The following is a 23,860-nucleotide window of genomic DNA, read 5'->3' on the forward strand; positions in this document are numbered from 1 at the left end:
AGCAATTCGGAATGAAAGGATGGATTCTGAAATTACAGTTCAGATCCCACCATGGCCACTCACTAACTAGGTGACCTTGGGCAAAGCATTTAAAGCTTCCAAGTCTCATCTCTTCATCTGTAAAGTGAGGAAGAGGATACCATCTATTCCATACTAGCTTGCAGTGTTGTTGTAAAGATTACAGAAGCTAATTAATAAACTGTCAGGTTTCTAAGAAGTGCTCAATAACTGCTACCTACACTTGAGTCCATCTTTCTCAATGTCTGATATGGTTTAGATATGTGTCCCTCCAAATCTCACACTGAAATGTGATCCCCATTGTAGAAGGTGGGACCTGGTGGGGGGTTTGAATCATGTGGCAGATCCCTCATGAGTGGCTTAACACCATCCCCTGGTGATGAATGAGTTCTTGCTTTGAGATCCAGTTGTTTAAAAGTGTGTGGCCTTTCCCTCTCTCTTTTGCTCCCTCTCTTGCAATGTGACACATGTGCTCCCACTCTGTCTTCTGCCATGACTGTAAGCTCTCTGAGGCCTGACCTGAAGCCAAGCAGATGCTGGTGCCATGCCTCCTGTACAGCCTGCAGAACCATGTGCCAATTAGATCTCTTTCTTTATAAACTACCCAGCCTTGGATATTTCTTTACAGAACCACCAACAGACTAACAATGTTCATCTCTAAATTTTATTTCCTGATATCCAGGAGGGCTCTGCCTAGGGCACACATTACCAGTTCTAACCTTAAAATCAGCCCATACATATAAAGAGCTTCTCGATCCCCCTCGTCCTACTCAGAGGCTTGGAGGCGTCTTTGCACAGCCTCGTTAAAAAAAAAAAAAAAAAAAAGAGAGAGAGAAAGCTAACTAAAACAACAACAGAAACCCCTAGATTCAAAAGTGACAGGCAGGTGAAGCTGGGAGAGCCACTTCCCCAGAAGAGGTCCCTGGAAAGGCTGGCCTGTTCCAGACTGTTATCGTTCTGGGATTTTGTCACTTGAGATTGTTTTATCATCTGAAACTCTAACGAGAGAGGCATTTGAGTTAGGGCCCCACTTTAAAATCTCAAAACTTCCAGGACGTGACGTGATGAAACGCTCATCACTTAGGACAATTGAGAAGAGCATCAGGAAGGGAATGTAGAGATGCCCACGTGTTCTGTTCGGGGTGCCTCCCTTTTATTATTCTCAAGCTTCACAGAGAGAAGAGAATGCAAAAGATCATTCCATCTACATTTTTCAGTAAGATTATTAGATGCAAGGAAGATACTCTCTTCCTCTATGTACCACATGACAAACCTGCACTCACAAGAGACTCAGAATGGATGCTGGCAATATTGGTTCTAAACGCCCACTGAAAGGCTGGGTTTCTGTGGTAACCTGGCAAACCTGGGAACCTGGCTACCAAACGTGGTACAATGTTTCTACACACAAAAAAATGTATTCTGACTGCAAAAATCCAAACTTAGAGAACTTTTGAACTAGAACTTATTTGTCTAGGCAGTATGATGATTTCATTTCTTAATCAAAATATCATAATTTTATTAATATAGGTAAAACTATGTTAAGGGCCTAAGCAGCTAAATTAATTTGTTGGCTAATACTCATTTATAGTCAAACCAAATACTTTGAATTGAATGTTTATGTCCTCCTAAAATTCATTTGTTGAAATCCTAACCCCTAATGTAATAGTATAGAAGGTGGGGCCTTGGCCAGGCACAGTGGCTCACACCTGTAATCCCAATACTTTGGGAGGCTGAGGCAGGCGGGTCATGAGGTCAAGAGTTCGAGACCAGCCTGACCAACATAGTGAAACCCCGTCTCTACTAAAAATACAAAACTTAGTCAGGCATGGTGGCGCGTGCCTGTAATCCCAGCTATTCAGGAGGTTGAGGCAGGAGAATCGCTTGAACCCAGGAGGCGGAGGTTGCAGTGCTGACAGCTGAGATCGTGCTATTGCACTCCAGCCTGGGAGACAGAGTGAGACTCCGTCTCGAAAAAAAAAAAAAAAGGTGTGGCCTTTGGAAGGTGATTTAGGTCATAAAGATGGAGCCCTCATATATAGAATAGGATTAGTGCCCTTATAAAAACATACCCCAGAGAACCCTATGGCTCTCTGCCACATGAAAATACAGCAGTCAGCAGTCTACCACTCAGAAGAAAGCCCTCACCAGAACCCAATCATGTTGGTACCCTGATCTCAGACTTCCAGCCTCCAGAACTGTGACAAATAGATTTCTGTTGTTGATAAGCCACCTAGTCTACTTTGTTAAAGCGGCCTGAACTAAGACATCAACCATTCAGGTCTTTTGATACACCTAGTCATGCTAGAATTCCCTCAGTATTTTTCACAGAAATGCAGAATTTTATGATTATTTATTCCTATTACACTTCCTTTTGTTAACGTGGGCTTACCTTCCAGTGTGCCGCTATCTTTCTGGAAGCTACTGTTATTTTGTGTACATCACCACTCCTCCTAGCTAGGCGTCAGCTGAAGAACTGGGAAGCATGTTTTCTACATGGTGTACAAGTTGCTGCTTTCAACCAATTTGATCACAGGACACTGTCTGTTTATCAAATTCTAAGACTGTCCCCATCCCTTGATATTCCTGGCTGCTTTCCCCTCTAGCTGTTCAATAGCCCTATATATGGTTGTCAGTACAGAAGTTAAAAATTTCAAAATGTTATTAGCTGCAGCAGCTGGGGATGCGGTAATGCTAATAAATGGGAAAAGACTGAGGCAAGTGAGATTACATTACAGTATCTAGTCTTTTTATTTTAATGATTTTTTTTTTTTTTTGCAGTCTTCCCTTAGGAGGGATGAATAAGAATTGGGTAAATCTCCACATTTTAGCAAGAGCTTTTAATCACTAAATGTTTTTTCCTAAAAGTAGCATTAACTGGCAGGTTTTAGGGATGGTGCCTGAACAAGCAGTGGCAGGGAGAGGAGCCACGTCACGGTCTGGGTGCCTCTCTGATTAGACAGCTGACCAGTTTCAGGGGAGGAAGGGGTTTCTGCAATGGCACAAGCCCTGGAACCTTTTCTGTCTCTGCTGCAAATGACAGTCTTTCCTACTTTGTGTACAGCAGAGAGGGTGAGGAAAAGGGTCAACAAAAGGAAAGAAAATGGAAACTCATTCTCATCGCTCACAGTATTTGGGCTCAATATATGCTCAGGAATCTCTCCTTTTTGTGATAGCCTCCCCCACAAAACACACAGATCCTCCCACCCCATAATGTGCAAATGCATACACTGCCACCCCACCAGGCAGTTACTTTAAAAATTATACGGCAGACATTAGACAGGAAAAAAAAGAAAAGAAAAAGCTTTTCCTTATCCTAGATTTCAGAGAGCTTCATCTGAACCCAGATGAGGTTTATGCCTGGCCCTGGCATCTTAGCTGGCTCAGCATGTCCACAGGCTGACCTCTGAAACTATTTCCAGTGTCCTAGAGGAACTCAGAATGGCTCTCATGCATCAGTCCAGCTGCTCCGGTACTATAGCCAAACAGGGTTCCAAGTAACATGTGCTGTTAGCTTTTCTGACGTCAACCCTAAGCAAAGTATCCCAATTTTTCTTTGGACTCAATTTTAACTCAGTTACTCATAAGACTGTCATTCTCTTATTTGGCACCCATTTACATTTCCTGCCTGCATCACCCCAGACTTAAAAAGATCACTGCTTTAGAAGACAGTTCATTTCTCATCACTGAAAGGTTCAAACACACAGAGCAAACACTCTTTGAGGAATAATTCACCCAGTGGTCCTTAGCCTTCAGTGAGATTCCAGGTAACCTAGATAGCCTAAAATGCCCCCAACATTGTTTTTGCCGGCGACAGAGGGACCCAATGATTTACATTTTTAATGAGCACCCCAGGAGTTTCTGATGCAGGTGGTACAGTGAGGGGTAAAACCAAGACAGCGAGTCTTTGAAATTCAGAGACCCCATGTCCCTGCTACTCTGGAAGGGCTACTCCACGGGATTCCGCAGCTAATCGGAATCTTCTGGGCACTCTAGCTCTGGGTCTGTGCCACTCCCAAAGCAGCCCTATCTTGTCCCTTGCTCCACACAGAGTCCACCTTTCAACTCTTCCAAATGACACTTGGCTTGTCACTCCCCAGCAGGAAAAGGCGTCTCCTTGTTCTAAAACTGCCTTCTCTCTGCCCGCACCCTTCAGATCCTCTTTTGTGTCAGCTGAGCCAAGCAATTTCCGGTTCCCTGAACTGACACTTCTAACCAACCCTCCCTGTGATGCGAGAGGTTTTCATGGCTCCTCTAATTGACATGTAGGGAGTTCCTAGGTTAACAGGTCTACAAACTTTATTGGGATAAACAAATTGCTGGGATGAATCCCCCTGGGGGGAGGCCTTCCACAGCATCCACCCACACAGTGACAGGCCAGATCTTTCTGTTCCTATTCAGGCATAGAGTCATTTCCACATGTGCTCATCTCACATGCTGTCTCCATCCTTACTTTAGTTGTCGTGATTGTTTGTGGCAAAAATTTCAGAAAACAGCTGTCCTGGTCAACCCAATGACCTCATTTTAATCAGAAAGGGTGGAGCACCTCTAGGTGCATCCCTGACACACAGCACTGTCACACACTGACAAATTCTTGCTGAGATAATGACTGATAAGTATACCTAACTTCACACCCTGGATGTGTTCTGGAAAAATTTGATATGAGCAAATCCATGTTTTAAATGCGATGAGGAAATACAATTTTTAAAGAAAGCCTGAGAAAAATACCAGAAAATGCTGTGCCCTGCAAAATATGCATGAAATACATAAACGCTATGTTACAAAGAGAGGTTCCAGTGCTCAAAGATATTAAACAATCTAGGTGGTAATGAGAAACATACCTAAACAAAAGCTTAAAAAACAACTCAGCAGGATGGGCGTGGTGGCTCATGCCTGTAATGCCAGCACTTCGGGAGGCCAAGGCAGGTGGATCACCTGAGGTCAGGAGTTCAAAACCAGCCTAGCCAACATGGCAAAACCCCATCTCTACTAAAAATACAAAAATTAGCCAGGTGGGGTGGCGCACACCTGTAGTCCCAGCTACTCAGGAGGCTGAGGCAGGAGAATCGCTTGAACCGAGGAGGTGGAGGTTGCAGTGAGCCAAGTTCGCACCACTGCATTCCAGCCTAGGCAACAGAGCAAGACTCTGTCTCAAAAAAAAAAAAAAAAAAAAAAAAGGCAAAAAAAACCTCAGTAATTAACCAACAATAATATAATGAGGAATCCTTTTATAATGAAAATTACTAGCTTTTTTTTTTTTTTTTTTAACCAATGCCACCTAAGATGTGTCCCCTGTATTCTGGCGGGGGGAGGGGGGGGGAGATGAAAATTTTACCAAAAACCTGAACGTTGAGAACAACTAAAGAGAGGCCCCTCTAATAAAACATATGTACATCTTTAAATTCTTACATAAGACTCAAGAAACTTAAGTTTTAATGCTCCTTCATATTCTTACAGAATTGCAGCTCTGTAATAGCTTTCAAAACAAACTTACAAATGGGCAAGAATATTACAAGAACTCACTCCCATTCCCTAGTGGTAACCTGATACCTTAATGGGTAGTGGTGTAACCCATCCCTTTCTCAAGACAACAGGCATTATTGCTTTTCCACTCCACCCACTTACACACCCCAAGTGAGATGTGGTGGATGAAACCCATCACATCAGAATTGTTCTAATGTAATAAAGAGCAGGAACTTTAGAAAAAAAAAGAGATCATCTGCCTGGAAGAGGTAGACCTTGAATTTCAACTTAAAGAAGAGAGGGACACAAACTTGAAGACAGGACGCTGGAGTTCTGTGGCCATTTGTGATAGCCTAACAAAAGCTTGGAGGAGAGGAAGGAAAGACTTCAGAAAGAAAGGAAGGGATCAGGACTGATGGCTCATGCCTGTAATCCCAACACTTTGGAAGGCCAAGGCAGGAGGATCACTTGAGGCCAGAAGTTTGACATCAGTGTGAGCAGCATGGTAAGACCTTGTCACTATGAAAAAAAATTTTTTTTTAATTAGCCGAGTGTGGTGGCACACGCCTGTGGCTCCAGCTATACAGAAGGCTGAGGTTGGAAGACCGCTTAAGCCCAGGAGGTTGAGGCTGCAGTGAGCCATGTGCATGCCACTGCACTCCAGCCTGGGCTGAGACCCAGTCTCAAAAAAATAAATAAATAAATAAATAAATAAAGCAAGGATGAACTTTTGGCTGGAATGGCAGGTATGAACTTGCACAAAGCAGAGGATGGGAAGAAAGGGACAGTCACTCAGGACCCTTGAAGGCTATAAATGGAAGTGGACATTGCCATAGCCATTAACATATTTAAGCTATTAATATTTCTGTAAAGAAATATCTTCTAACTGCAAGTTAAAAACAACCACTAAAAAAAAAAAAAATAACATTTCCATATACATTATGTACAACAGAGCCACCAATATAATACTTCTGCTATGGAAGCTAATGTGACCACAAGTGAGTCATGAAGTATTCTGCCTTTATTTCAGGTCCAACAACGTGCCCAGTTAACGAATTTTGCCTAAATTGAATGTCTCTGGTACCACATTGTTATGGGGTGAATTGTATGCACCCAAGAAGACAGACTGGAGTCCTAACCCCCGGTACCTTGGAATATGACCTTATTTGGAGACAGGGTTTTTACAGAGGAAATCAAGTTAAAATGAGGCCCTAATCTAGTATGACTGGTAGTCTTATTAAAAAGAGAAGTTTGGACACAGACAGGCAGGCACACAGACAGAATGTCATGTGAAGACGAGTTATGTTGCCACAAGTCAAGAACTACTAGAAGCTAAGAGAGAAGCCTAGAATGGATCTTTCCCTGGCACCTTCAGAGGGAGCATGGCCCTGCTGACACCTTGAACTCAGAATGCTAGCCTCCAAAACTGAGAAAATTAGTTTCTGTGTTTAAGAAACACAGTTTGTAGAACTTTGTAATAGCAGCCCTAGCAAACTAATACTCAGGTGCTTCGGTAGTCTGCTTGGGCCAGGTTGTCTTGTTGACTAGTAAAACACACATTTTGCCATAAAATATTTTTTAAAGAAAAACATTAATATTTTGCTTCCATGATGCAATTTCTATTTTACCATGGCCTTCTGTCTCACCACTTCAGAATTATGGACAAGTCTTAGGGATTCAAAACAAAAATAACCAATGTAGGGCTGGGCACAGTGGCTCATGCCTGTAATCCCAGCACTTTAGGAAGCCAAGATGGGCACACCACCTGAGGTCAGGAGCTCGAGACCAGCCTGGCCAACATGGTGAAACCCTGTCTCTACTAAAAATACAAAAATTAGCCGGGCGTGGTAGCACATGCCTGTAGTCTCAGCTACTCGGGAGGCTGAGGCAGGGAGGCGGAGGTTGCACTGAGCTGAGATCGCACCACTGCACTGCAGCCTGGGGGACAGAGGGAGACTCCGTCTCCAAAAAAAAAAACCAAATTAATTAATTAAATAATAACCAATGTAGTAACGATTATACAGATACATGAAGGATGCTTCCCCAAATAGAACCAAGCAAAAGAACTATCTAGTCAAGATTGAGCTCTTAATCCAAAACCTTTTAACCAAACCTATGAATTGGACCTACCTTCACTTGGTTTTATTTTGTACCTACCTATACTGATGGTGCTAATAAGTATTATCTGGTTTGGGTTTCATTTTCTTTCAAGCCCTTCTGTGCATCTTCTGGTAAAAGTGTCAACAAAGAAGGATCCTACACATCAGGGGTCTGCAAACTATGGTCTGCCGGTCAAACACTGCCTGCAGCTGGCTTTTGTATTTAAAGTTTTACTGAAACACAACCATGCCCATTTGTTTATATATTATCTATGGCTTCTTTCCAGTTACAAAGGCAGTGCTGAGTAATTCTGACAGAGACCTTATGGCCTACAAAGCTTAAAATATTTACTATCTGGCCCTTCACAAAAAAAAACCTGTTGATCCCAACTATAGATAGTGTATGAAATATATGAGCAGTTCCCACATAAACCTTTATTGCTTGTTTCTCTCGATTGTCAATAATCCCAATTCCACTAGTACTATTTTCCAATGCTATTTCACACATTTCACTATTTCACTAGAGAACAATAAAAAGAGGAAGGGCATTCTAGCACTTTGGGAAGTCAAGGTAGGAGAACTGCTTGAGCTCAGAGTGGTTCAAGACCACTCTGGGCAACATAGTGAGATCTCATCTCTATAAAAAATTAAAAAATTAACTGCATGTGGTGGTGTGTGCCTGTGGTCCCAGCTATTTGGGTGGCTGAGGTGGGAGGATTGCTCCAGCTTGGGAGGTTGAGGCTGCAGTAAGACATGACTGCACCACTGCACCACACTCCAGCCCAGGCAACAGAGCAAGACCCTGTCTCAAGAAAAAGAAGAGAGAGAGAAAGGACCTCTTAGAATGTTAAATACTATCTTTTTTTTTGCTTAAATTTCTCTTAACGCTCGCCAGTTTTTCTGCACCCCTTTTAAAGAAATACAACCAAACTTGGCAATGAATTGATGTCAAGAACATGGAAGATATATTTCCTTTTTTTTCCCTATTCTAATTTAGTATCCGAATAAGCAGTTTAATAGAGTCAGTTAAAGGGTAGAGTAACTCTAAGGTGACAAATCAACACAAAACAGCCCATTGAGAACTTTGTTTCTACACAGGAATCAAATCAAATGCACCTGGAAGAAAAATGGTCAAAATTCAGGTAAATTATAGCATGTCAGCTGCAAATTAGACATGTTCTTACTAGGCACTTCTTAAATATCTGAAGCTCTTATGACACTAATTTCTAACTTATATAGTTATTTATACACTTGCTCCATACTCTCTCCTAGACTGTAAGGTTGACAACAGGATTACTAATTTGTTATTGCCCTCAGGGCCTAACACAGTTCTTGGCCCATAATGTACTCTAAAATATTGACTGAATGAATGATAATCCAAGCTGAATTTGGTTGAAAATGGCCAAGCTGACAGGGCGCGGTGGCTCACACCTGTAATCCTAGCAACTTTGGGAGGCCAAGGCGGGCAGATCACTGAGGTCAGGAGTTTGAGACCAGCCTGACCAACATAGAGAAACCTCATCTCCACTAAAAAGACAAAATTAGCCGGGTGTGGTGGCACATGCCTCTAATCCCAGCTACTCGGGAGGCTGAGGCAGGAGATGCACTTGAACCCGGGAGGCGGAGGTTGCGGTGAGCTGAGATCACGCCATTGCACTCCAGCCTGGACAACAAGAGCGAAACTCCATCTCCAAAAAAAAAAAGAAAAAGAAAATAGCCAAGCTTCACTGGCAGTCAGGATCTATGGGTTCTAGTCCTGGTTTTGTTACAAATAAGCTATGCGATGTCCTCATCTCTAAAATAAGTACTGGGAAAAGCTGATCTCTGGGTCCTTTTGGCCTAGTATACTACACTTCTTTTGTAATAACACATTATATAATGAACATTCCTTCAGATCACTTCATCCGAAACACTAGTATCACATCGTAGAATTCATTCAGGATAAAATTTCATGTTGTAGACACCAGAAACAGTTGGTGAGGGAGACCGACAGACTTCCACCCACTTTTCTTTGGACTATGCAACTAAGAACCTTAATATAGATTTTTTTTTAGATGGTACAAGTGAACAATTTAGTCTAGATTATCTATTATTATCAACAAAGGATGATCAAGTGGCCATTCAGAATTTTCAAGAACACATAGCAGTGTGTTCCTCACAGACGAACCTTCTCCACAGTAAGGTTGTAAAGTCCTAACTGTGGTTTCTTCTATACAGGAACTTACAACCTAGAAACCACAGAGTAAATTCTGCATGCTGTAATAAGTCAGGCAGGAAGGGACTGAAAGTATGCAAATTTTTCTACCCACAGCCAATTATATGAGAAAGACAAAACAAATTTAGAGGACAAAAGAATATTCATTATTAGAATGTGTGAGTTTTCCAGATCACTGACATTTTAAACTAGATTGATTTCTCAAGTCAGCTTTCTTGACTTTGTAAATGCTTTAAAAAGCAATAAAACAGGTGGAAAAACTGACCTTAACAGAGGAGAAATTAAAAGCAAAAAAAGAAATGAGAGTTGGCAGATACTAGTTTACTTTGCCTGAAGTTAACATGCAACTTACTATTGCTAAAGGCCTATTCTGTTCAGAGAATGACTTTTTAAACCTCACATAAAAACAATTCTGAAGTCCCATCAATGATTTTTTAAAAAGATATACTCTTTAACATTCATTAGAAAAACATTAGTACAAGTGTGTGCCATACTTGGAAAAACAAAGATTTTAAGGTAGGATGGTGAAGCACTAAGTAAAAGTCAGAAGATCCAGCTTTTCAAGCTGTGAGAATTTAAACAAATCACTCAATGTTTCTGGATTTTAATTGTTTAGGAGTAAATCAAAGGGGTTGAACCCGATAATCTCTAATGTCCCTTCCAACACTAAAATGCAAAAGCTTCTTTTAAATAAGTGGTTCCCAAACTGTTCCAAGAACACAATTAGTAAATATTCTAAAACTAAATTATTCCATGATCAAGTAATTCTAGGAAAACAAAGAAATGCATAAAGTCAGACAAATATCTCCACTGTAGGACTTCTTGAAGACTTTTTACTGATAATTTACACTTCTACTCTCCTGGACAATACTACATAGTATGTAGTGTTTCCGAAGTTTCTTTGTAAAATGAGTATTTTAATTCCTTGAACACTTTCAACCTTTAATAGAATCCGTGTATCTTAGTAAGCACAATTAAGGAAAGCAGCTTTGAACAATAAACTTCTGAATTTAAAATCAGACGCTGAAGACCGGGCGCAGTGGCTCACGCCTGTAATCCCAGCACTTTGGGAGGCCGAGGCGGGCGGATCACAAGGTCAGGAGATCGAGACCATCCTGGCTAACACGGTGAAACCCCGTCTCTACTAAAAATACAAAAAATTAGCCGGGCGTGGTGGCGGGCGCCTGTAGTCCCAGCTACTTGGGAGGCTGAGGCAGGAGAACAGCGTGAACCCGGGAGGCGGAGCTTGCAGTGAGCTGAGATCGCGCCACTGCACTCCAGCCTGGGTGACACAGCAAGACTCCGTCTCAAAAAAAAAAAAAAAAAAAATCAGATGCTGAAAGAAGGAAAATGCTCACATAATAGTCGAGGGCATCTATTTCAGAAACTGTAATAACATCTCCATAGTGTTTACATATCATAAAGCACTTTATCTTACATTAACTCTTTTGACCCTTAACCCTGAGAAGCAAGGACAAATATAATAATCCTCACAAGTCTTTTTCATCACAAGGATTTTCGGCTAGTGAACAGAACGATCACAATTTTCTTTCATGATTACAACCGTAGGCTTTCCTTGACCCTTCCTCCAAAATCCTCTTTTGTATAAACTGACCTGTTAGGAGACACCCCAAGGAAGGAGGGAAGCATCCAGAGTACCTGTGCCAGGTAATGTGCCACGTGCTGTCACCCAGATGATGTCATGTAATCATCTCAATAACACTGAGTAACTATTATCCCTGGTTTTGCTGCCAAGGAAATTAAGACCCAGAAAGTTTAAGAAATGTCCCTTCAAGTGATAAGAGCTGGGATCCACACCAATGTCCACCTTTTTTTCTTTAAAAGCAACCTGTGTTTTGAAATGGTTTGATGGTGAATTTTTTTTAAACGGACGTTGGCCATGTGGTTCAGTTGAAAAAAATTAACACTTTATTTTGGTTTGTGTTTCATGGTTTGTGGAATCTGTTTCAAATATGATTTGATTTACACAAATATTACAACAGTAGTTAGAAGGAGGTGTAATTTATACAAGAACTTCATCTTAATAATTATAACCACCTGAGTTCTTACTAGGTGCCAGACAGACCCATATGTACTATCTCATTTAATCCTCCAAACAACTCCACAAGGAAGGATCCCAGGACTACTCTACCTTCAAGGCTTTTACCTCAGAATTTCCTCTCTGAAGCAGCCTGTTTCACCTCTCTCTCCCAGGGACTTTTCTTTTTATCTTTTTTTTTTTTTGAGACGAAGGAAGTCTCACTCTGTTGCCTAGGCTGGAGTACAGTAGCGCCATCTCAGCTCACTGCAACCTCTGCCTCCCGGGTTCAAGCAATTCTCCTGCCTCAGCCTCCTGAGTAGCTGGGATACAGGCAGGCGCCACCAAGCCCGGCTGATTTTTGTATTTTTAGTAGAGACGGGGTTTCACCATGTTGGTCAGGCTGGTCTCAAACTCCTGACCTCGTGATCCGCCCACCTCGGCCTCCCAAAGTGCTGGGATTACAGGCGTGAGCCACCGCGCCCAGCCGTGGGGAATGCCTATCTGCGCAAGCACGTGGCACTCTCTGCCCGAGGTCTGGAGACTTGCCCCTAGGCGGAAGGATCTTATCAGAATCTGCAGGCCCTTCCCTATCCCAAAAGCTCATTGTCTTTCTTGATTTCACCTGTTTCCTTAGCCTTTGGAACAGTGCTCTCAATTTTCAGAGCATACTCATCTTACCAATGTCAAACCCTATATAAACCCATTATCCAGATGCTTTCCCTTACTTACTGCTGATGGAGGGTCAGGATACCATGCCAACTCATACCTCTGAACTCCCATGGCTCCTTACTACTGCTTGAGTCATCCTTGCACTCATCTCTGTTTGAATGCTCACCAAATTCCCAAGAGCGTTATTCCAAATCTTTTGTCATACTCCTTAAACTGAAAATCCCATCTTTTTTATTTTATAGAATCTGAACAGACAACCTCGCCTCCTTACTGAATTCTAAGCTTTTATAAAAAGGTGAGCTTCACTGGCCTTCCTGCCTTCTCTAGCATAACCCACTTTCTCCTTCCTGTAATCACTGTCAGGAAGACTTCTGAGGAGCCCTTTCCTATAAGACTAATCCTGCCTCAACCTTTCATAAAAGTAAGCCCTATTTCCAAATATTCCCTCTTTTTTCTAGCACCTTGCTTTACCTACAAACACAGATGCTGAAATAATCTTGTCTCTAGGCTGTCACTTGAAATTTTCAGGGAAAAAACTCTCTCTTTGCCCTCTGACTTTCCTAAAGACACACCATCTTCATTTATTCACTCTTTAAACCCTTTGGAATGTGCTTCCCTCACCCTTGCCTCCACCCTCCTTTCCTGCCCTACCACACACACAGGACTCCACTGAGACTTCTGTTTTAAAAGTTTACAGAGACCTCCCAATGGGTATTTCCAATGGCCCTTTACCAGGCTTTTGTCTTTCTTGACCTCTTGGCGACATTTAATGGAGCTGACCACCTCTTCTTAAAACTTTGTTCTCTTTGGCTTCTGTGACACTCTCCGGATTCTCTGTTTTGTGCCACTTCTTTCCCCCTACTGTGCCTAAGTCTCCCCCCAACTCCTGCCCAATATAGAATCTGTGCTCCCTGAAGTCTGTCCCATCTCTTGTCTTGACACATTCTCTCCTCGGAGTGCTTTAATCCATTCCCAGTGCTCCACCTATTAAGTCTGAGAAGTTTCTGTGCTTCTTCCCCAGAGCTCCAGTTCTCTAACTGCTTGCCAGAAATTTCTGCCTGGGATGGCAAGTGGGAAGAATAATATGTAATTCATGTGGACAAGTTAAAATGGCCAAACCAAACTCACTGCCTTTCCCCCAGAAACTCTTATTTTGGTAGGCTGAATACTCTAAACCACTCACCACTATATCTGCCCATCTTCCATATTCCTTTGAGGTGGGAGATGTTTTAATATAACCAATGTACTTGTTAGACTATAGATATTAAAGGTGACTGTATAGTTATGAATGACATATATTACCAAGAATGAAATTTGCCATATAACAATGTGTTTGAGAAGATCCAGGACAAACACGAAAATCCATGCAGACATGTGAGGCAGCTTCTACTCTGATTTCAAGGTAATCTCAAGGGAGTGGTAAAGAAACACTTACAACCATCTACCCAACCAAAATAACTTCTTAAAGTGGTTTTTCACTAGGGGTGTGTGATTAGCCATTTAGGCTGGACGAATTCTTCCTCATGAGAAACTGACCTGCCCTCCCCAATTTATTTTAACAGCAAAATAATAATAGTAATAATAATAATGAGGATGATGATGTGGAAAATCCCTGTAATAGAAAGGCTGGGTTTTTCCTCATCACTGAGCCCCAGAGCAAAAAAGGTTGCAGTAACTTTTCATTTTCCCAATCATTTAAGACTAGAAGCCTACGATGGTCTATTCCCAAGACCTTCCCCTCCCCATCCAGCCAGTCACCAGCCAAATCTTGTCAATTCTTTCTACACAATATCTTGAATCCATTCTATTTAATACATTAACACTGCCACATTTTACATCTTTATTTCAACTGAGACAATACCTTCTAAACTCAGGCTCTGCTCTCACCCATTTTAGCAAGCTTGCTCCTATTGGCCTCTGTTCTTCAAACTCTACCCTGCAGTCAACCTAACCTGAACTACCCACTACTTCCCTGATAAAGCCCACGTTTTCTATCTTCAAATCTTTGCTGAATCAATGTTCTTTTTACCTGAAATGTCGCCTTCCATGATGCAACCAATTATCCTGTCTCCTGAGTTAGAAATTTTGGTCAAGTTCTTCTCCCTCTCCTTCCAAATGCAGTCACGAAAACTTTTGGAGGACACAGATCCCTCTGACAAATGGATGAAAGCTACGAATCTCTACCAAAGAAACAGCCAATGTATGCACATTTTGCATACAATTTTAAGGGCTTCCTGTATTTGAGTATCTATAAAATTTGGTCACTCCTCCTGCCTACAATTTAACTGACTTCTTTTGGGTCCTCACCAGTTCTCAGCAGTTTTAACAACTAGCTAGCTGGTTTCCCTGCCCAGCTTCTCCCCTAATGTGCACACCAGTGTTATCTCCTGCATGCCACCAGTTTACTTCTCAAGGATTCCTGTCTGCTTTTTTAAAAAAAAAAAATCACTTACACCTACAACTCAATTAATTATAACTCAATGTTTCTGAGCCCCTGTTAAACTTTCAGTTAAACAAAAGAACTAACTATTCACTGTCTTAGAATTGGTCTGATACATTTAACATATAAAACTGAGAATACAAAATAGAGCCAAAGTATTTTCTAGAATATCTGAATTGGCAGGGTTGGGTTGATCACAAATGGTCTTCCAAAAAGGTGATTTATAGGCAGTTCTCCAAAGAGGACAGAGACAAAGAGATCTTGTCTTAGAACAGAGAAAGAAAATGCTGGATGATAGGACTGATAACTAAGAAAAAAAGGGGGAGATTTAAGAATCTGAGATAATTCAAAACAATGAGGCTACATATTTGCTCCCAACCTACACAGCACCAAAACAATGAGACTGGAACCGATTTTGTAAAGTGATACATCAACTAGCAAAGTAAGAAACAAACAAGGTAAGAGTGCTTTCTTCTCTCTTAGCCCCTACTTCCCCTTCCCTCTCTTCAGCACTCCCTGCTCCTCCCCCTCTTGCTCTGGAGCTTTGCAGCCTCTGCAGCGCACACCTAAAACTCCCCAGACACACTGAAAACTCCCCTGGGTTATACACTAACAGCTGCTTCTACAATGCTGACATTATCTGTACCTTGTACTTCTTACAGAAATCCTTACTCTTCCATTATACATTAAAGAAACCTCTAAAGAAGCCACACCTCCCACTGCACTGCCCTTTCAAAAAGGGAAAAGCTTGCACATGTATCCCAGAACTGGAAATTAAATTAAATTAAATTAAATTAAAAAAAGAAACAAAATGAAAAATACAAACATATATGAGGAAAAAAAAAAAAAGACGCTAAGAGCCAAAAAGCAAGTTTGCAATGAAGACAATCATATGTATTCATAATAAAATAGACCCAAAGGATTCCAACATAGGTAGGACAGTCTTGGCTTGTCACATTTAATACAGAAATTAAATGTGGAGAAAATTTATCTGTCCACAAAACAGCTGTAAGTCAAATGAAAACAGGTGATTGTGATAATGCCTCCATATTTAGAATATTTAGAATAGCTACTCTCCTGAAAAGTAATCTAGAATATGAAATTTCATATATATAGCTACGTTTCCCCCTAACTCATGTACATAAATTTGTGCCTTAAAAATATTTTAAAAAGTACAGAGGGCCTATTTAAAATATGTATAAAAAATAGGAAAATTTTAAGTTATTAAGTTAAAAAGTATCTGTCAGAAACAAGTGATTTCTAAAAAGGTAGGACAGGAGTTTGCAGGAAACAAAAATAATACATAAAGAATAGGAAAGGACCACCCCTCAAAACTCAGGCATTTAGAAACAAGCAGTACCTTCATGCGTGATTGAAATTCTCAAAATGAATTCTTTGCGGTTTCACCACAATTTTGAGACATTTAAAAAATACAATTTTCTAGGTTTCGTTTTGTTTTTTCACTGTCTTTTTCTTGATAACCAAAGGACTGCATGCTCATTGTGGGGGACAAGAGAGACTGGATGGTTGAAAAGAATGTAAATGATCATAAAAAACAGCCACTTGTGATTCTATAGCAGAGGAAGCCATTTGTTAATATTTTGGCATATTTCCTTCCAGTTTTTAAAAATACATTTTTGAGATTGTATTGCATACACAACTGACAAACAAAGGATAATCTTCTCTAGTTTACATTACACTGTTATGAAATTCTAATGTTTAAATGAATAAAGTGGAGCCAACATAGATTTCTATGTATTAGGGTACTGTTGTTCTGCGTTAACACCAAGTTTCTTGCTGCTGCTGTGGTTATAGTAAGTGTTAAGTCCCAACAGTTATATTGATTTTTTATTTTAGTCCAGGATTTCATTTGCTCCATTTAATTCTTTCACCTTATCCTAATTCCAGGAAATGCTTTCTTCCTTTCCTCACAGTGTGTTCTATACTATTTTAAAGTTTACACCAAGATTTTAGAATGTGTTAAGCAAAGCATTCTGTACAGATGCGAGTTTAAAAACAAACACCCACTAAACACCTACAGATGTCCAAGGACAAAAAAAATGTTTATTTTTCTGAGTAATGCAAAGACGATATCTTTGAAAATCAAATATACAAACAAGACAAAGGAAAGAATTCAGGAAATAATTGTGCATACACTAATAATCAAATCTGTTTTCCAGCAAATTAAAAAGTAGCATTTTTCACTGATAAGAATGATCAATGCTCTTTTTACCTTCCTAATAGATTTGCATGAAATAAAGGAGAAATGATTGAAAGTCTTCCCCAGAGAGGAAGCAAATTCTGCTATCGAGAGTATAAACCATGACCAACTGTTTAAAAATATGGTGGGATCCACTTTTCTACTTCTTGGTACTTTCTTTTTTTAAAAAAATGTGGTTGAGAATTTCATTTTCAACCTCAGGTCCTTACCCTTTTTCAGGCTGCCCCTCATTCTAAACACAGTCCATTCTCAGAGGCTGTAAACATGGTCCATTCTTAGGCGACTGTGTCAAGGTCTCCCTAGACCACACAGAAGTCTCTAGGACCACCCGCTGTTGCTTGCTCTGTGGGGACATTAATAATAGCACCTTAGAAGGATTAACAACAACAACCCTGTGAAGTGGGCACTATTATCTTTACTTAGCAGAAACTCAGACTTAGGGAGGTTAAGTGAAAAAGCATGCAAATGGTAGAGCCAGAACTTAAGCCATAGTCTTTCAATTAGGTAGAGTGCAGGCGGAAGCGTGGACCAAATGGTTCAAGGAGGTAAAATGTGAAACGTGCGTTATCAGAGCCTAAGGAATATGCTAAGGGGCAAAATTTTCAGTGGAAAAATTAAGAATAGTATGTCTTATTATCATGATTTTTTTTTATAACGAGTTTTAAAAAGTGAATTGGACTTCCCTGAGAGAAGGTTGCTAGATTTAGCAAATTTAAAAATGCAGTATGATGAAAATCTGGGACATACTTATACTAAAAAATTATTCACTGTTTATCTGAAATTCAAATTTAACTCAGTGTCTAGTATGTTATCTGTGAAAGCCTTTATAAAACAAACAAAAAAACACTAATACATTCAAGAGCTACAATTCCCACATCTGAAATCTGGACACTGTGGGCCACATGTCTTTGGGAGGCCAAGTAAAGGGAAGTGTAGTGAGGCCACAGCTGTTCTTGATGGGCTTTCTTTTTCCTAGCAGCAGACACAGCCCTTGACTCCAGGGACCTAGCTTTCACCACATAGGCCACTTAATGTCACTGCCTCAAAACTCCAGACCTTCTCTATACGGATGCTATGAAGATTAAATACGACTGAAGTTTATACATCCTTAAAATATTTATTTATTGGGTGAATACTTTATAAATATATTCTCAGAAACCTGGATCAGATACACTCTTACCCTCCTGAACAAGAAAGATCACAAAAATAAAAGTACTAATATATGGTGAGCCCAGTTGACAGTAATCTCTAAAAATAAGGAAAAGCAAAAAACTAGAAGTATGTTCAAAACCTGAAGTGAACTATGGAACACGTAATGAGATGCCAAAATGGGTCCCTAGTAGAAAAAGTGGACAATCACGATGAATTGTACAGTTTTCAAATGGCTATGTATGGGTAGATTTTAAAATATCATCATCATGACTCATAGATCCTACCTGATCACAAATACACAGAGATAACATAAAAATGGGCCAATACCTTACTTATACATACCAATTTACCTTTCTGTTACTCTCCACTAAACCTCCAATCTCTGTAGCTTGAAAACGTTTACTTTATTTAAAACAACAACAAATTGGGACTGTTTCAGGCAGTGTTCATTTAAATATCTTCTATGCACAAGTTTAATCTTCAAACTTTAACAAAACTCAATCTACTAAACACAAATTGCTGTGAACAGAAACTGCCTGAAGAGGATTAATCAACAGCTTGTATGTCATCCTCTAAACAAGGCCAAACACTGAATCACTGTTGAATTCCTCACGTGCAGCTACACCCAGTTAATCTTGAAGAAGGCAGTAAACTATGTAAATCTACTTAAACTGGGAAGATAAGTACTTCCCTCATCAAAAGTTAGCAACATTTAACAAGTACAACTATTGGAGGGCAAGACCATTAAACACACAGAGATATAAACATACACATATACACACGCAGAAAAATTCTGTATTCACTCCCCTACCTCCAAAACCCTACTGGAAACCACTAGGACAGCATACTGCTTAGCAAAAAAGGCCTTCCTACATGCCACGATGTGCAGAAACCAAAGTATGGTTGGTTTGTAACTTAACTACCTCAAGAAAGCAGTTCCAAAATGGAAGTAAGGAAACAGGAAGAGTAGCTAATAAAAGAATTCAAGAAACAACACAAAGGAAAAATGAAAATACCAATTTTCTATATCTAAAAGCCTTTGAGTATAAATCACTTTTTTTGTTTCAAAACACAATAAAATATTTTCACAGCTACAAAAGTCCTGATAAATGGTTTCATTTTGGTTTTTGGGGTGCTCTTTTCATACAATCAGATTGGATTTGCTTAATGAACATCATATACTTCAAAGTCACAGTCAACAGTAATAGAAAGTACACATTTGTCCACTGAGATTTGAACCAATCTTTATTTAGATACTGCCTACTGGGTTATCACTCCATTCAAAAGCGTCTCACTTTGACTTGAGCTGAGCAGGTGTATTTCTAATGTGCTCACAGGCCTGTGAGGCAGGAAAATCCTGTTGATCCCAGATGATGCCAGAGATCACTACTCCCTGATGCCCTGGCTACCCTACGTGGGGGCAGGTGAGGGATGAGTACCAACCACCTCTGCTTTAACTGAAACTAGCTCACTCCTACACAGTCGGCCCTCCGTATAAAGAGGTTCTGCATCCGCCTACTGTGGATTAAAAATATTTCGGGGAAAAACAATAAAAATAGCAATAAAACAATTAGAAAATAATACAGTATAACAATTATTTACATAGCATCTACATTGTATCAGGTATTATAAGTAATCTAGAGATTAAAGAATATGAGAAGATGTACATAGGTTATATACAAATACTATGCAATTTTATATCAGGACCTTGAGCCATCCTGGAACCAATCTCCCTCGGATGCTGAGAGATGACTGTATATGTAAAATGTAAAAAGCTTTAAGAGTTGTACAATCATTCAGTACAGCCACATTTTTATATCAATGCTGCTTCCAAACATCACAAACTTACCATCTGTATCATCCATTTACTTCATCATTCACCTCCTAGCTCACAAGTTCTCCCTCCCCAAAAAGGTGGGAGGAATCCCTAAACTGGACTTCTAAGATTAGAAGGGTGATGGGCGATGATGCAGATAAGCTCTCTATGGGTTGCTCTTGAGCAGTACATGTAGGCAGGCAGCCGTAGTGTGGTGGCTTGGAAGGGGGTGATTGTCAGGGTTCAAATCCTGGCTCCGCACTTTGAGTTGAACAGACTTTGGGCAATCTGCTTAATCTATGCCTCAGTGTTCTTAATTGTAAAATGGATATACAAATATTGCCTGCCTCATAGGACTTTTAAGATGACTAAATGAGTTAATCTGCCAAAAACATTCAGAACAGCAATCAGCAGGTAGTGAAGTACTCAATGAAAGTTAGCTACTACTATTATGTATGTATAACGCAAGTGTGATTCCGAACCATTACGGTGTTTTTTCCAAAGGTGACTGTAAAGTATTCCTTACATTCCAATTTTTTTTTTCTGGCAAATTATCTGAGATTAGCTTTAACAGCTGATTATGTATTTCTAGACTGAAATCAAACTGCAACATATACCTAAAATCTGCCAATTCTTTCATCAAAATGAACAAACTAATATGAACTGCAAGGTTGAAGCTTAACATCACAAAATCTTATAAAAAGCATTAATTAGACTTCCCATTTAGGCTAAGCCAGGATGAGATCACAAAGTCACTCATGGTAACCAGGTCCCCGCGATGGAAGTGTGCTTTCCCAGTGAATGGCTAAATACTAACAAAAGAAAGCTTTGACTCAAATACCACTGGTACCCGGGGTCTTGTGTCTGTATAATGCCTACACATTCATTTCTTTCTTTGCCTATAGAAAAAAGAAAGTCTGTTTGTTTTTCTGATTCAGTCAGCCCTTTTAGTCTTTGAATCTAAGGAGAGCCCTGTGAAAAGAAGAGCATCTTATCAGCGTGCTCCAGACCAGCAGGCCACCCCCCTTCACACACAAAACCTCCAGCCCCTCACAGCCAAAGGCCTCGCCCTCAGAGCCTTTTCCCCATTTCAGAGCTAACACCCCGCCGAGTTTTGACAACAAATAAATGAATACACAAGGCCCTAACATAATTAGCCATCTTTTCAGGTAGAGTGAGGTGGGTGGGGGAGGAGGGGTTGCAAGGGGAATGTTTATTGTAAATTGGCTGCATTTATGAAGTGATGTAAGTGTACTGGATCCGAGAGCATTTCTTTTAAATGAATCCACATGAAATGACTTCGAAATGCCTGCTTCTGAATCTTGACTATCTTAGCATATCCTTCAGCCGAGTCATAAATGCAGATTTTATTTATTTAATTAATTAAAGGAAAGAACTTCTTAACCCAAGTAAAAGTTCCATGGACTTCCACATCAAGGGCACACAGACCACGGTGTGTGTTTACTGCCTCTTTAAAGGAAAGTTAACATAGAAAAGAACCAAAGACCAGAAGGCAGAAAACATTTCTTTTTGACACTGCCAAAATACTTGCAAATACACTTACGCTAGGACATACACACAAAAAAGAATGACTCTGACAAGACCTAAACATAATCAATAATCCTGTAAATACCTAAAGGGAAGCCACCAAGCATCACTGTCATCGGTCGTGATCTTAAGAGAGCCACGGTCTGCACGGAAGGCTACAGTTCGCTTGTATCCTTTTTGGGATAATTACTTAATTGATTTGTCTCAGTGGCTAAGGATGCAGAAAAGAGATTTATTATGAAGGAAAAATATCTGCAATCCTGTTTTTGTTTTCTCAACAAGCATCTTGCCACTGACCTCTAAATCAGTTTAACCTTTTCTAAACAGACTTGCACATTTTTTAGATAATTTAAAGCTAGGTTTTGTTATTGCTGCTGCTGAAAGGCTCTGTGAGATATATCACAACATGGCTTCAGTAACCTTCTTTTAAAAACAAAGATGAAAAACAAAAGGCCTCAACTATAAGCTCCCAGCTCCATTCCTTTTCCCAGCAGGGGACTGTGATCTAACCACTGAAGTGGCTTTCCAGTTCAATCTGTTAAAAAATGTATGAAACGGTATTAAAATAGGAAACAGCATGTGTATGACTCAGGCATATCCAAGTATCTTCTGCAACTAGGATGTCACAGGATTTCCCTGTGCTACTGAAAACCTTGAGAAAGTGACAGTACAAGTTCCTGTTTCTTTCTTTTTTTTCTTTAAATGAGGGGGGCGCGCGCGAACACACACACAGACACACACAGAGACACAGACACACACACACAGACACACGTCTTCCGGGTTTCCTACGAATCAGACAGGTTCTCTGAGGTTCCTAGCGAAGACTGCACACCAGCGTGACGACTTATTACCGTACTCCGCTACACACAAAGGTTTCGGGAAAAACCCAAACTTGTTGCAGAGCTGGGTGAAGCCCCCGGCCCGACGCGCTTCTGCCCTCGCCGGCTCTCCGCTCCTGCCCCTGCCCCTTCCTCCACTTCCCACCCTGCCCGGCCCGGGCGGCGGCGGCGAGGGCATCTCCCTTGCTCAGGTCGCCGGCCGAGCAGTCCCCGCGGGCCGCCTTCCTGGGAAACAAGGTCACCGCCCAGCCGGTCCCTCCGAGGAGGCGCGGAGCCCCTGAGCGCGGCCCCCTTTGTAACGCGGGGCTCGCCGGCCTCGGCGCGGCATCCCGGCCACCGCCTCACCTGCTTGCGATAGGGCGTCCGGCAGTTGCTGCTGCCCCCGGGGTTGCCACTGCTGCTGGGGAAGATCATCGCTGCGGGCGGCGGCGGCGGGTGCGGGCGCGGGCGCCGGCGCGGGGCAGCCTCGCCGCGAGGGGGAGGGCACAAGGAGGGGGCCGGCCGGGCCCGGGGCCGCGGCAGCTCTGGGAACTCCCTCTCGCCGCGCGGCGGCGGCCGGCGGGGGCTGCAGCTCCGCGCTGACTTCCCCTCCGCCCTCGACCTCCGCACTCGCCTAAAAGTGCGGCGCGGCGGCGGGCGAGACTCGAGCAGCTCGGGCAGCCGCCGCCCTGCGTGCCATGGACAGGAGTTCGCGCGCGGAGCTGGCGGCGTCGCCGACTCTCCCGGCGGCAGCGGAGGAGCAGCGCCGCCGCGTCCCCACCTACCGCGGCCTCAACCACCGCCCTGAGAGCGCGCCGGCCGGGGGCGGGGAGGCGGCAGCGCACCGCCTCGCGCCGCGCCCAGGCCCACCCGCGCCTCCCCGCCCGCCCGCTGCGCGCGGCGCCTGCCGCCCCACCGCCCGCCCGGCCCCCGCGCTCTCCCTCCCGGGATCGGGGCCGGAGCCGGGGCCGGGCGGCCCGGGGAGCAGCCGGCGCCCCCGCTCTGGTGCAATGGTTGGGTCTGGCTCCCCGCATGCCGCACATTCCTCGGAGTAGCCAACCCCCCTCCTCTGTTCTTTTTCCCCCTGGGTTCTTTCCTAAGCACCAGCGGCAGCTTTGCACCCCGGCTCGAAGCCCCCTTTAAGGTCGTCGCTTTGGGGACCACTCTGGCACCTGGGTCTTCCCTCTCTTCTTCACCTTTCGAACTAGGCCCCCCCCGCGCCACTCTTCAAGAAAAGGTGTGGACAATCACCCCTACTTCAACGAACACACGACCCTCCCGTCAAACCTCTGCAAATCTCCATCCCCCGATTCACACGCTAAAATTTTAGCAGAGGAAACAGCTCTCCACTCCCCAGCCCCTC

The 23,860-nt window shown here is 42.1% G+C and overlaps 1 protein-coding gene across 23 annotated transcripts in view; it reads right to left on the reverse strand.

The window, feature by feature from the left end:
* RBMS1 (RNA binding motif single stranded interacting protein 1) overlaps positions 1–23,860 on the reverse strand; it is a 221,872-nt gene that overhangs the window by 117,207 nt on the left and 80,805 nt on the right. For 4 of the 23 annotated variants that reach the window (XM_063648238.1, XM_054477476.2, XM_054477477.2 and 1 more), the window contains exon 1: positions 22,864–23,312. The exons of 15 other annotated variants lie outside the window; for them this stretch is intronic. In XM_063648238.1, coding sequence (XP_063504308.1) covers positions 22,864–22,932 — 69 coding nt within the window. In that variant the 5' untranslated portion in view covers positions 22,933–23,312. Of the gene's footprint in view, positions 1–22,863; positions 23,319–23,860 lie in introns of those variants that run through there. 4 more of the 23 variants (XM_063648243.1, XM_063648240.1, XM_054477481.2 and 1 more) reach the window with 2 other exon arrangements.

Source organism: Pongo pygmaeus, chromosome 11 (genome assembly GCF_028885625.2).
Source record: "Pongo pygmaeus isolate AG05252 chromosome 11, NHGRI_mPonPyg2-v2.0_pri, whole genome shotgun sequence".
NCBI classification, from domain to species: Eukaryota; Metazoa; Chordata; class Mammalia; order Primates; family Hominidae; genus Pongo; species Pongo pygmaeus.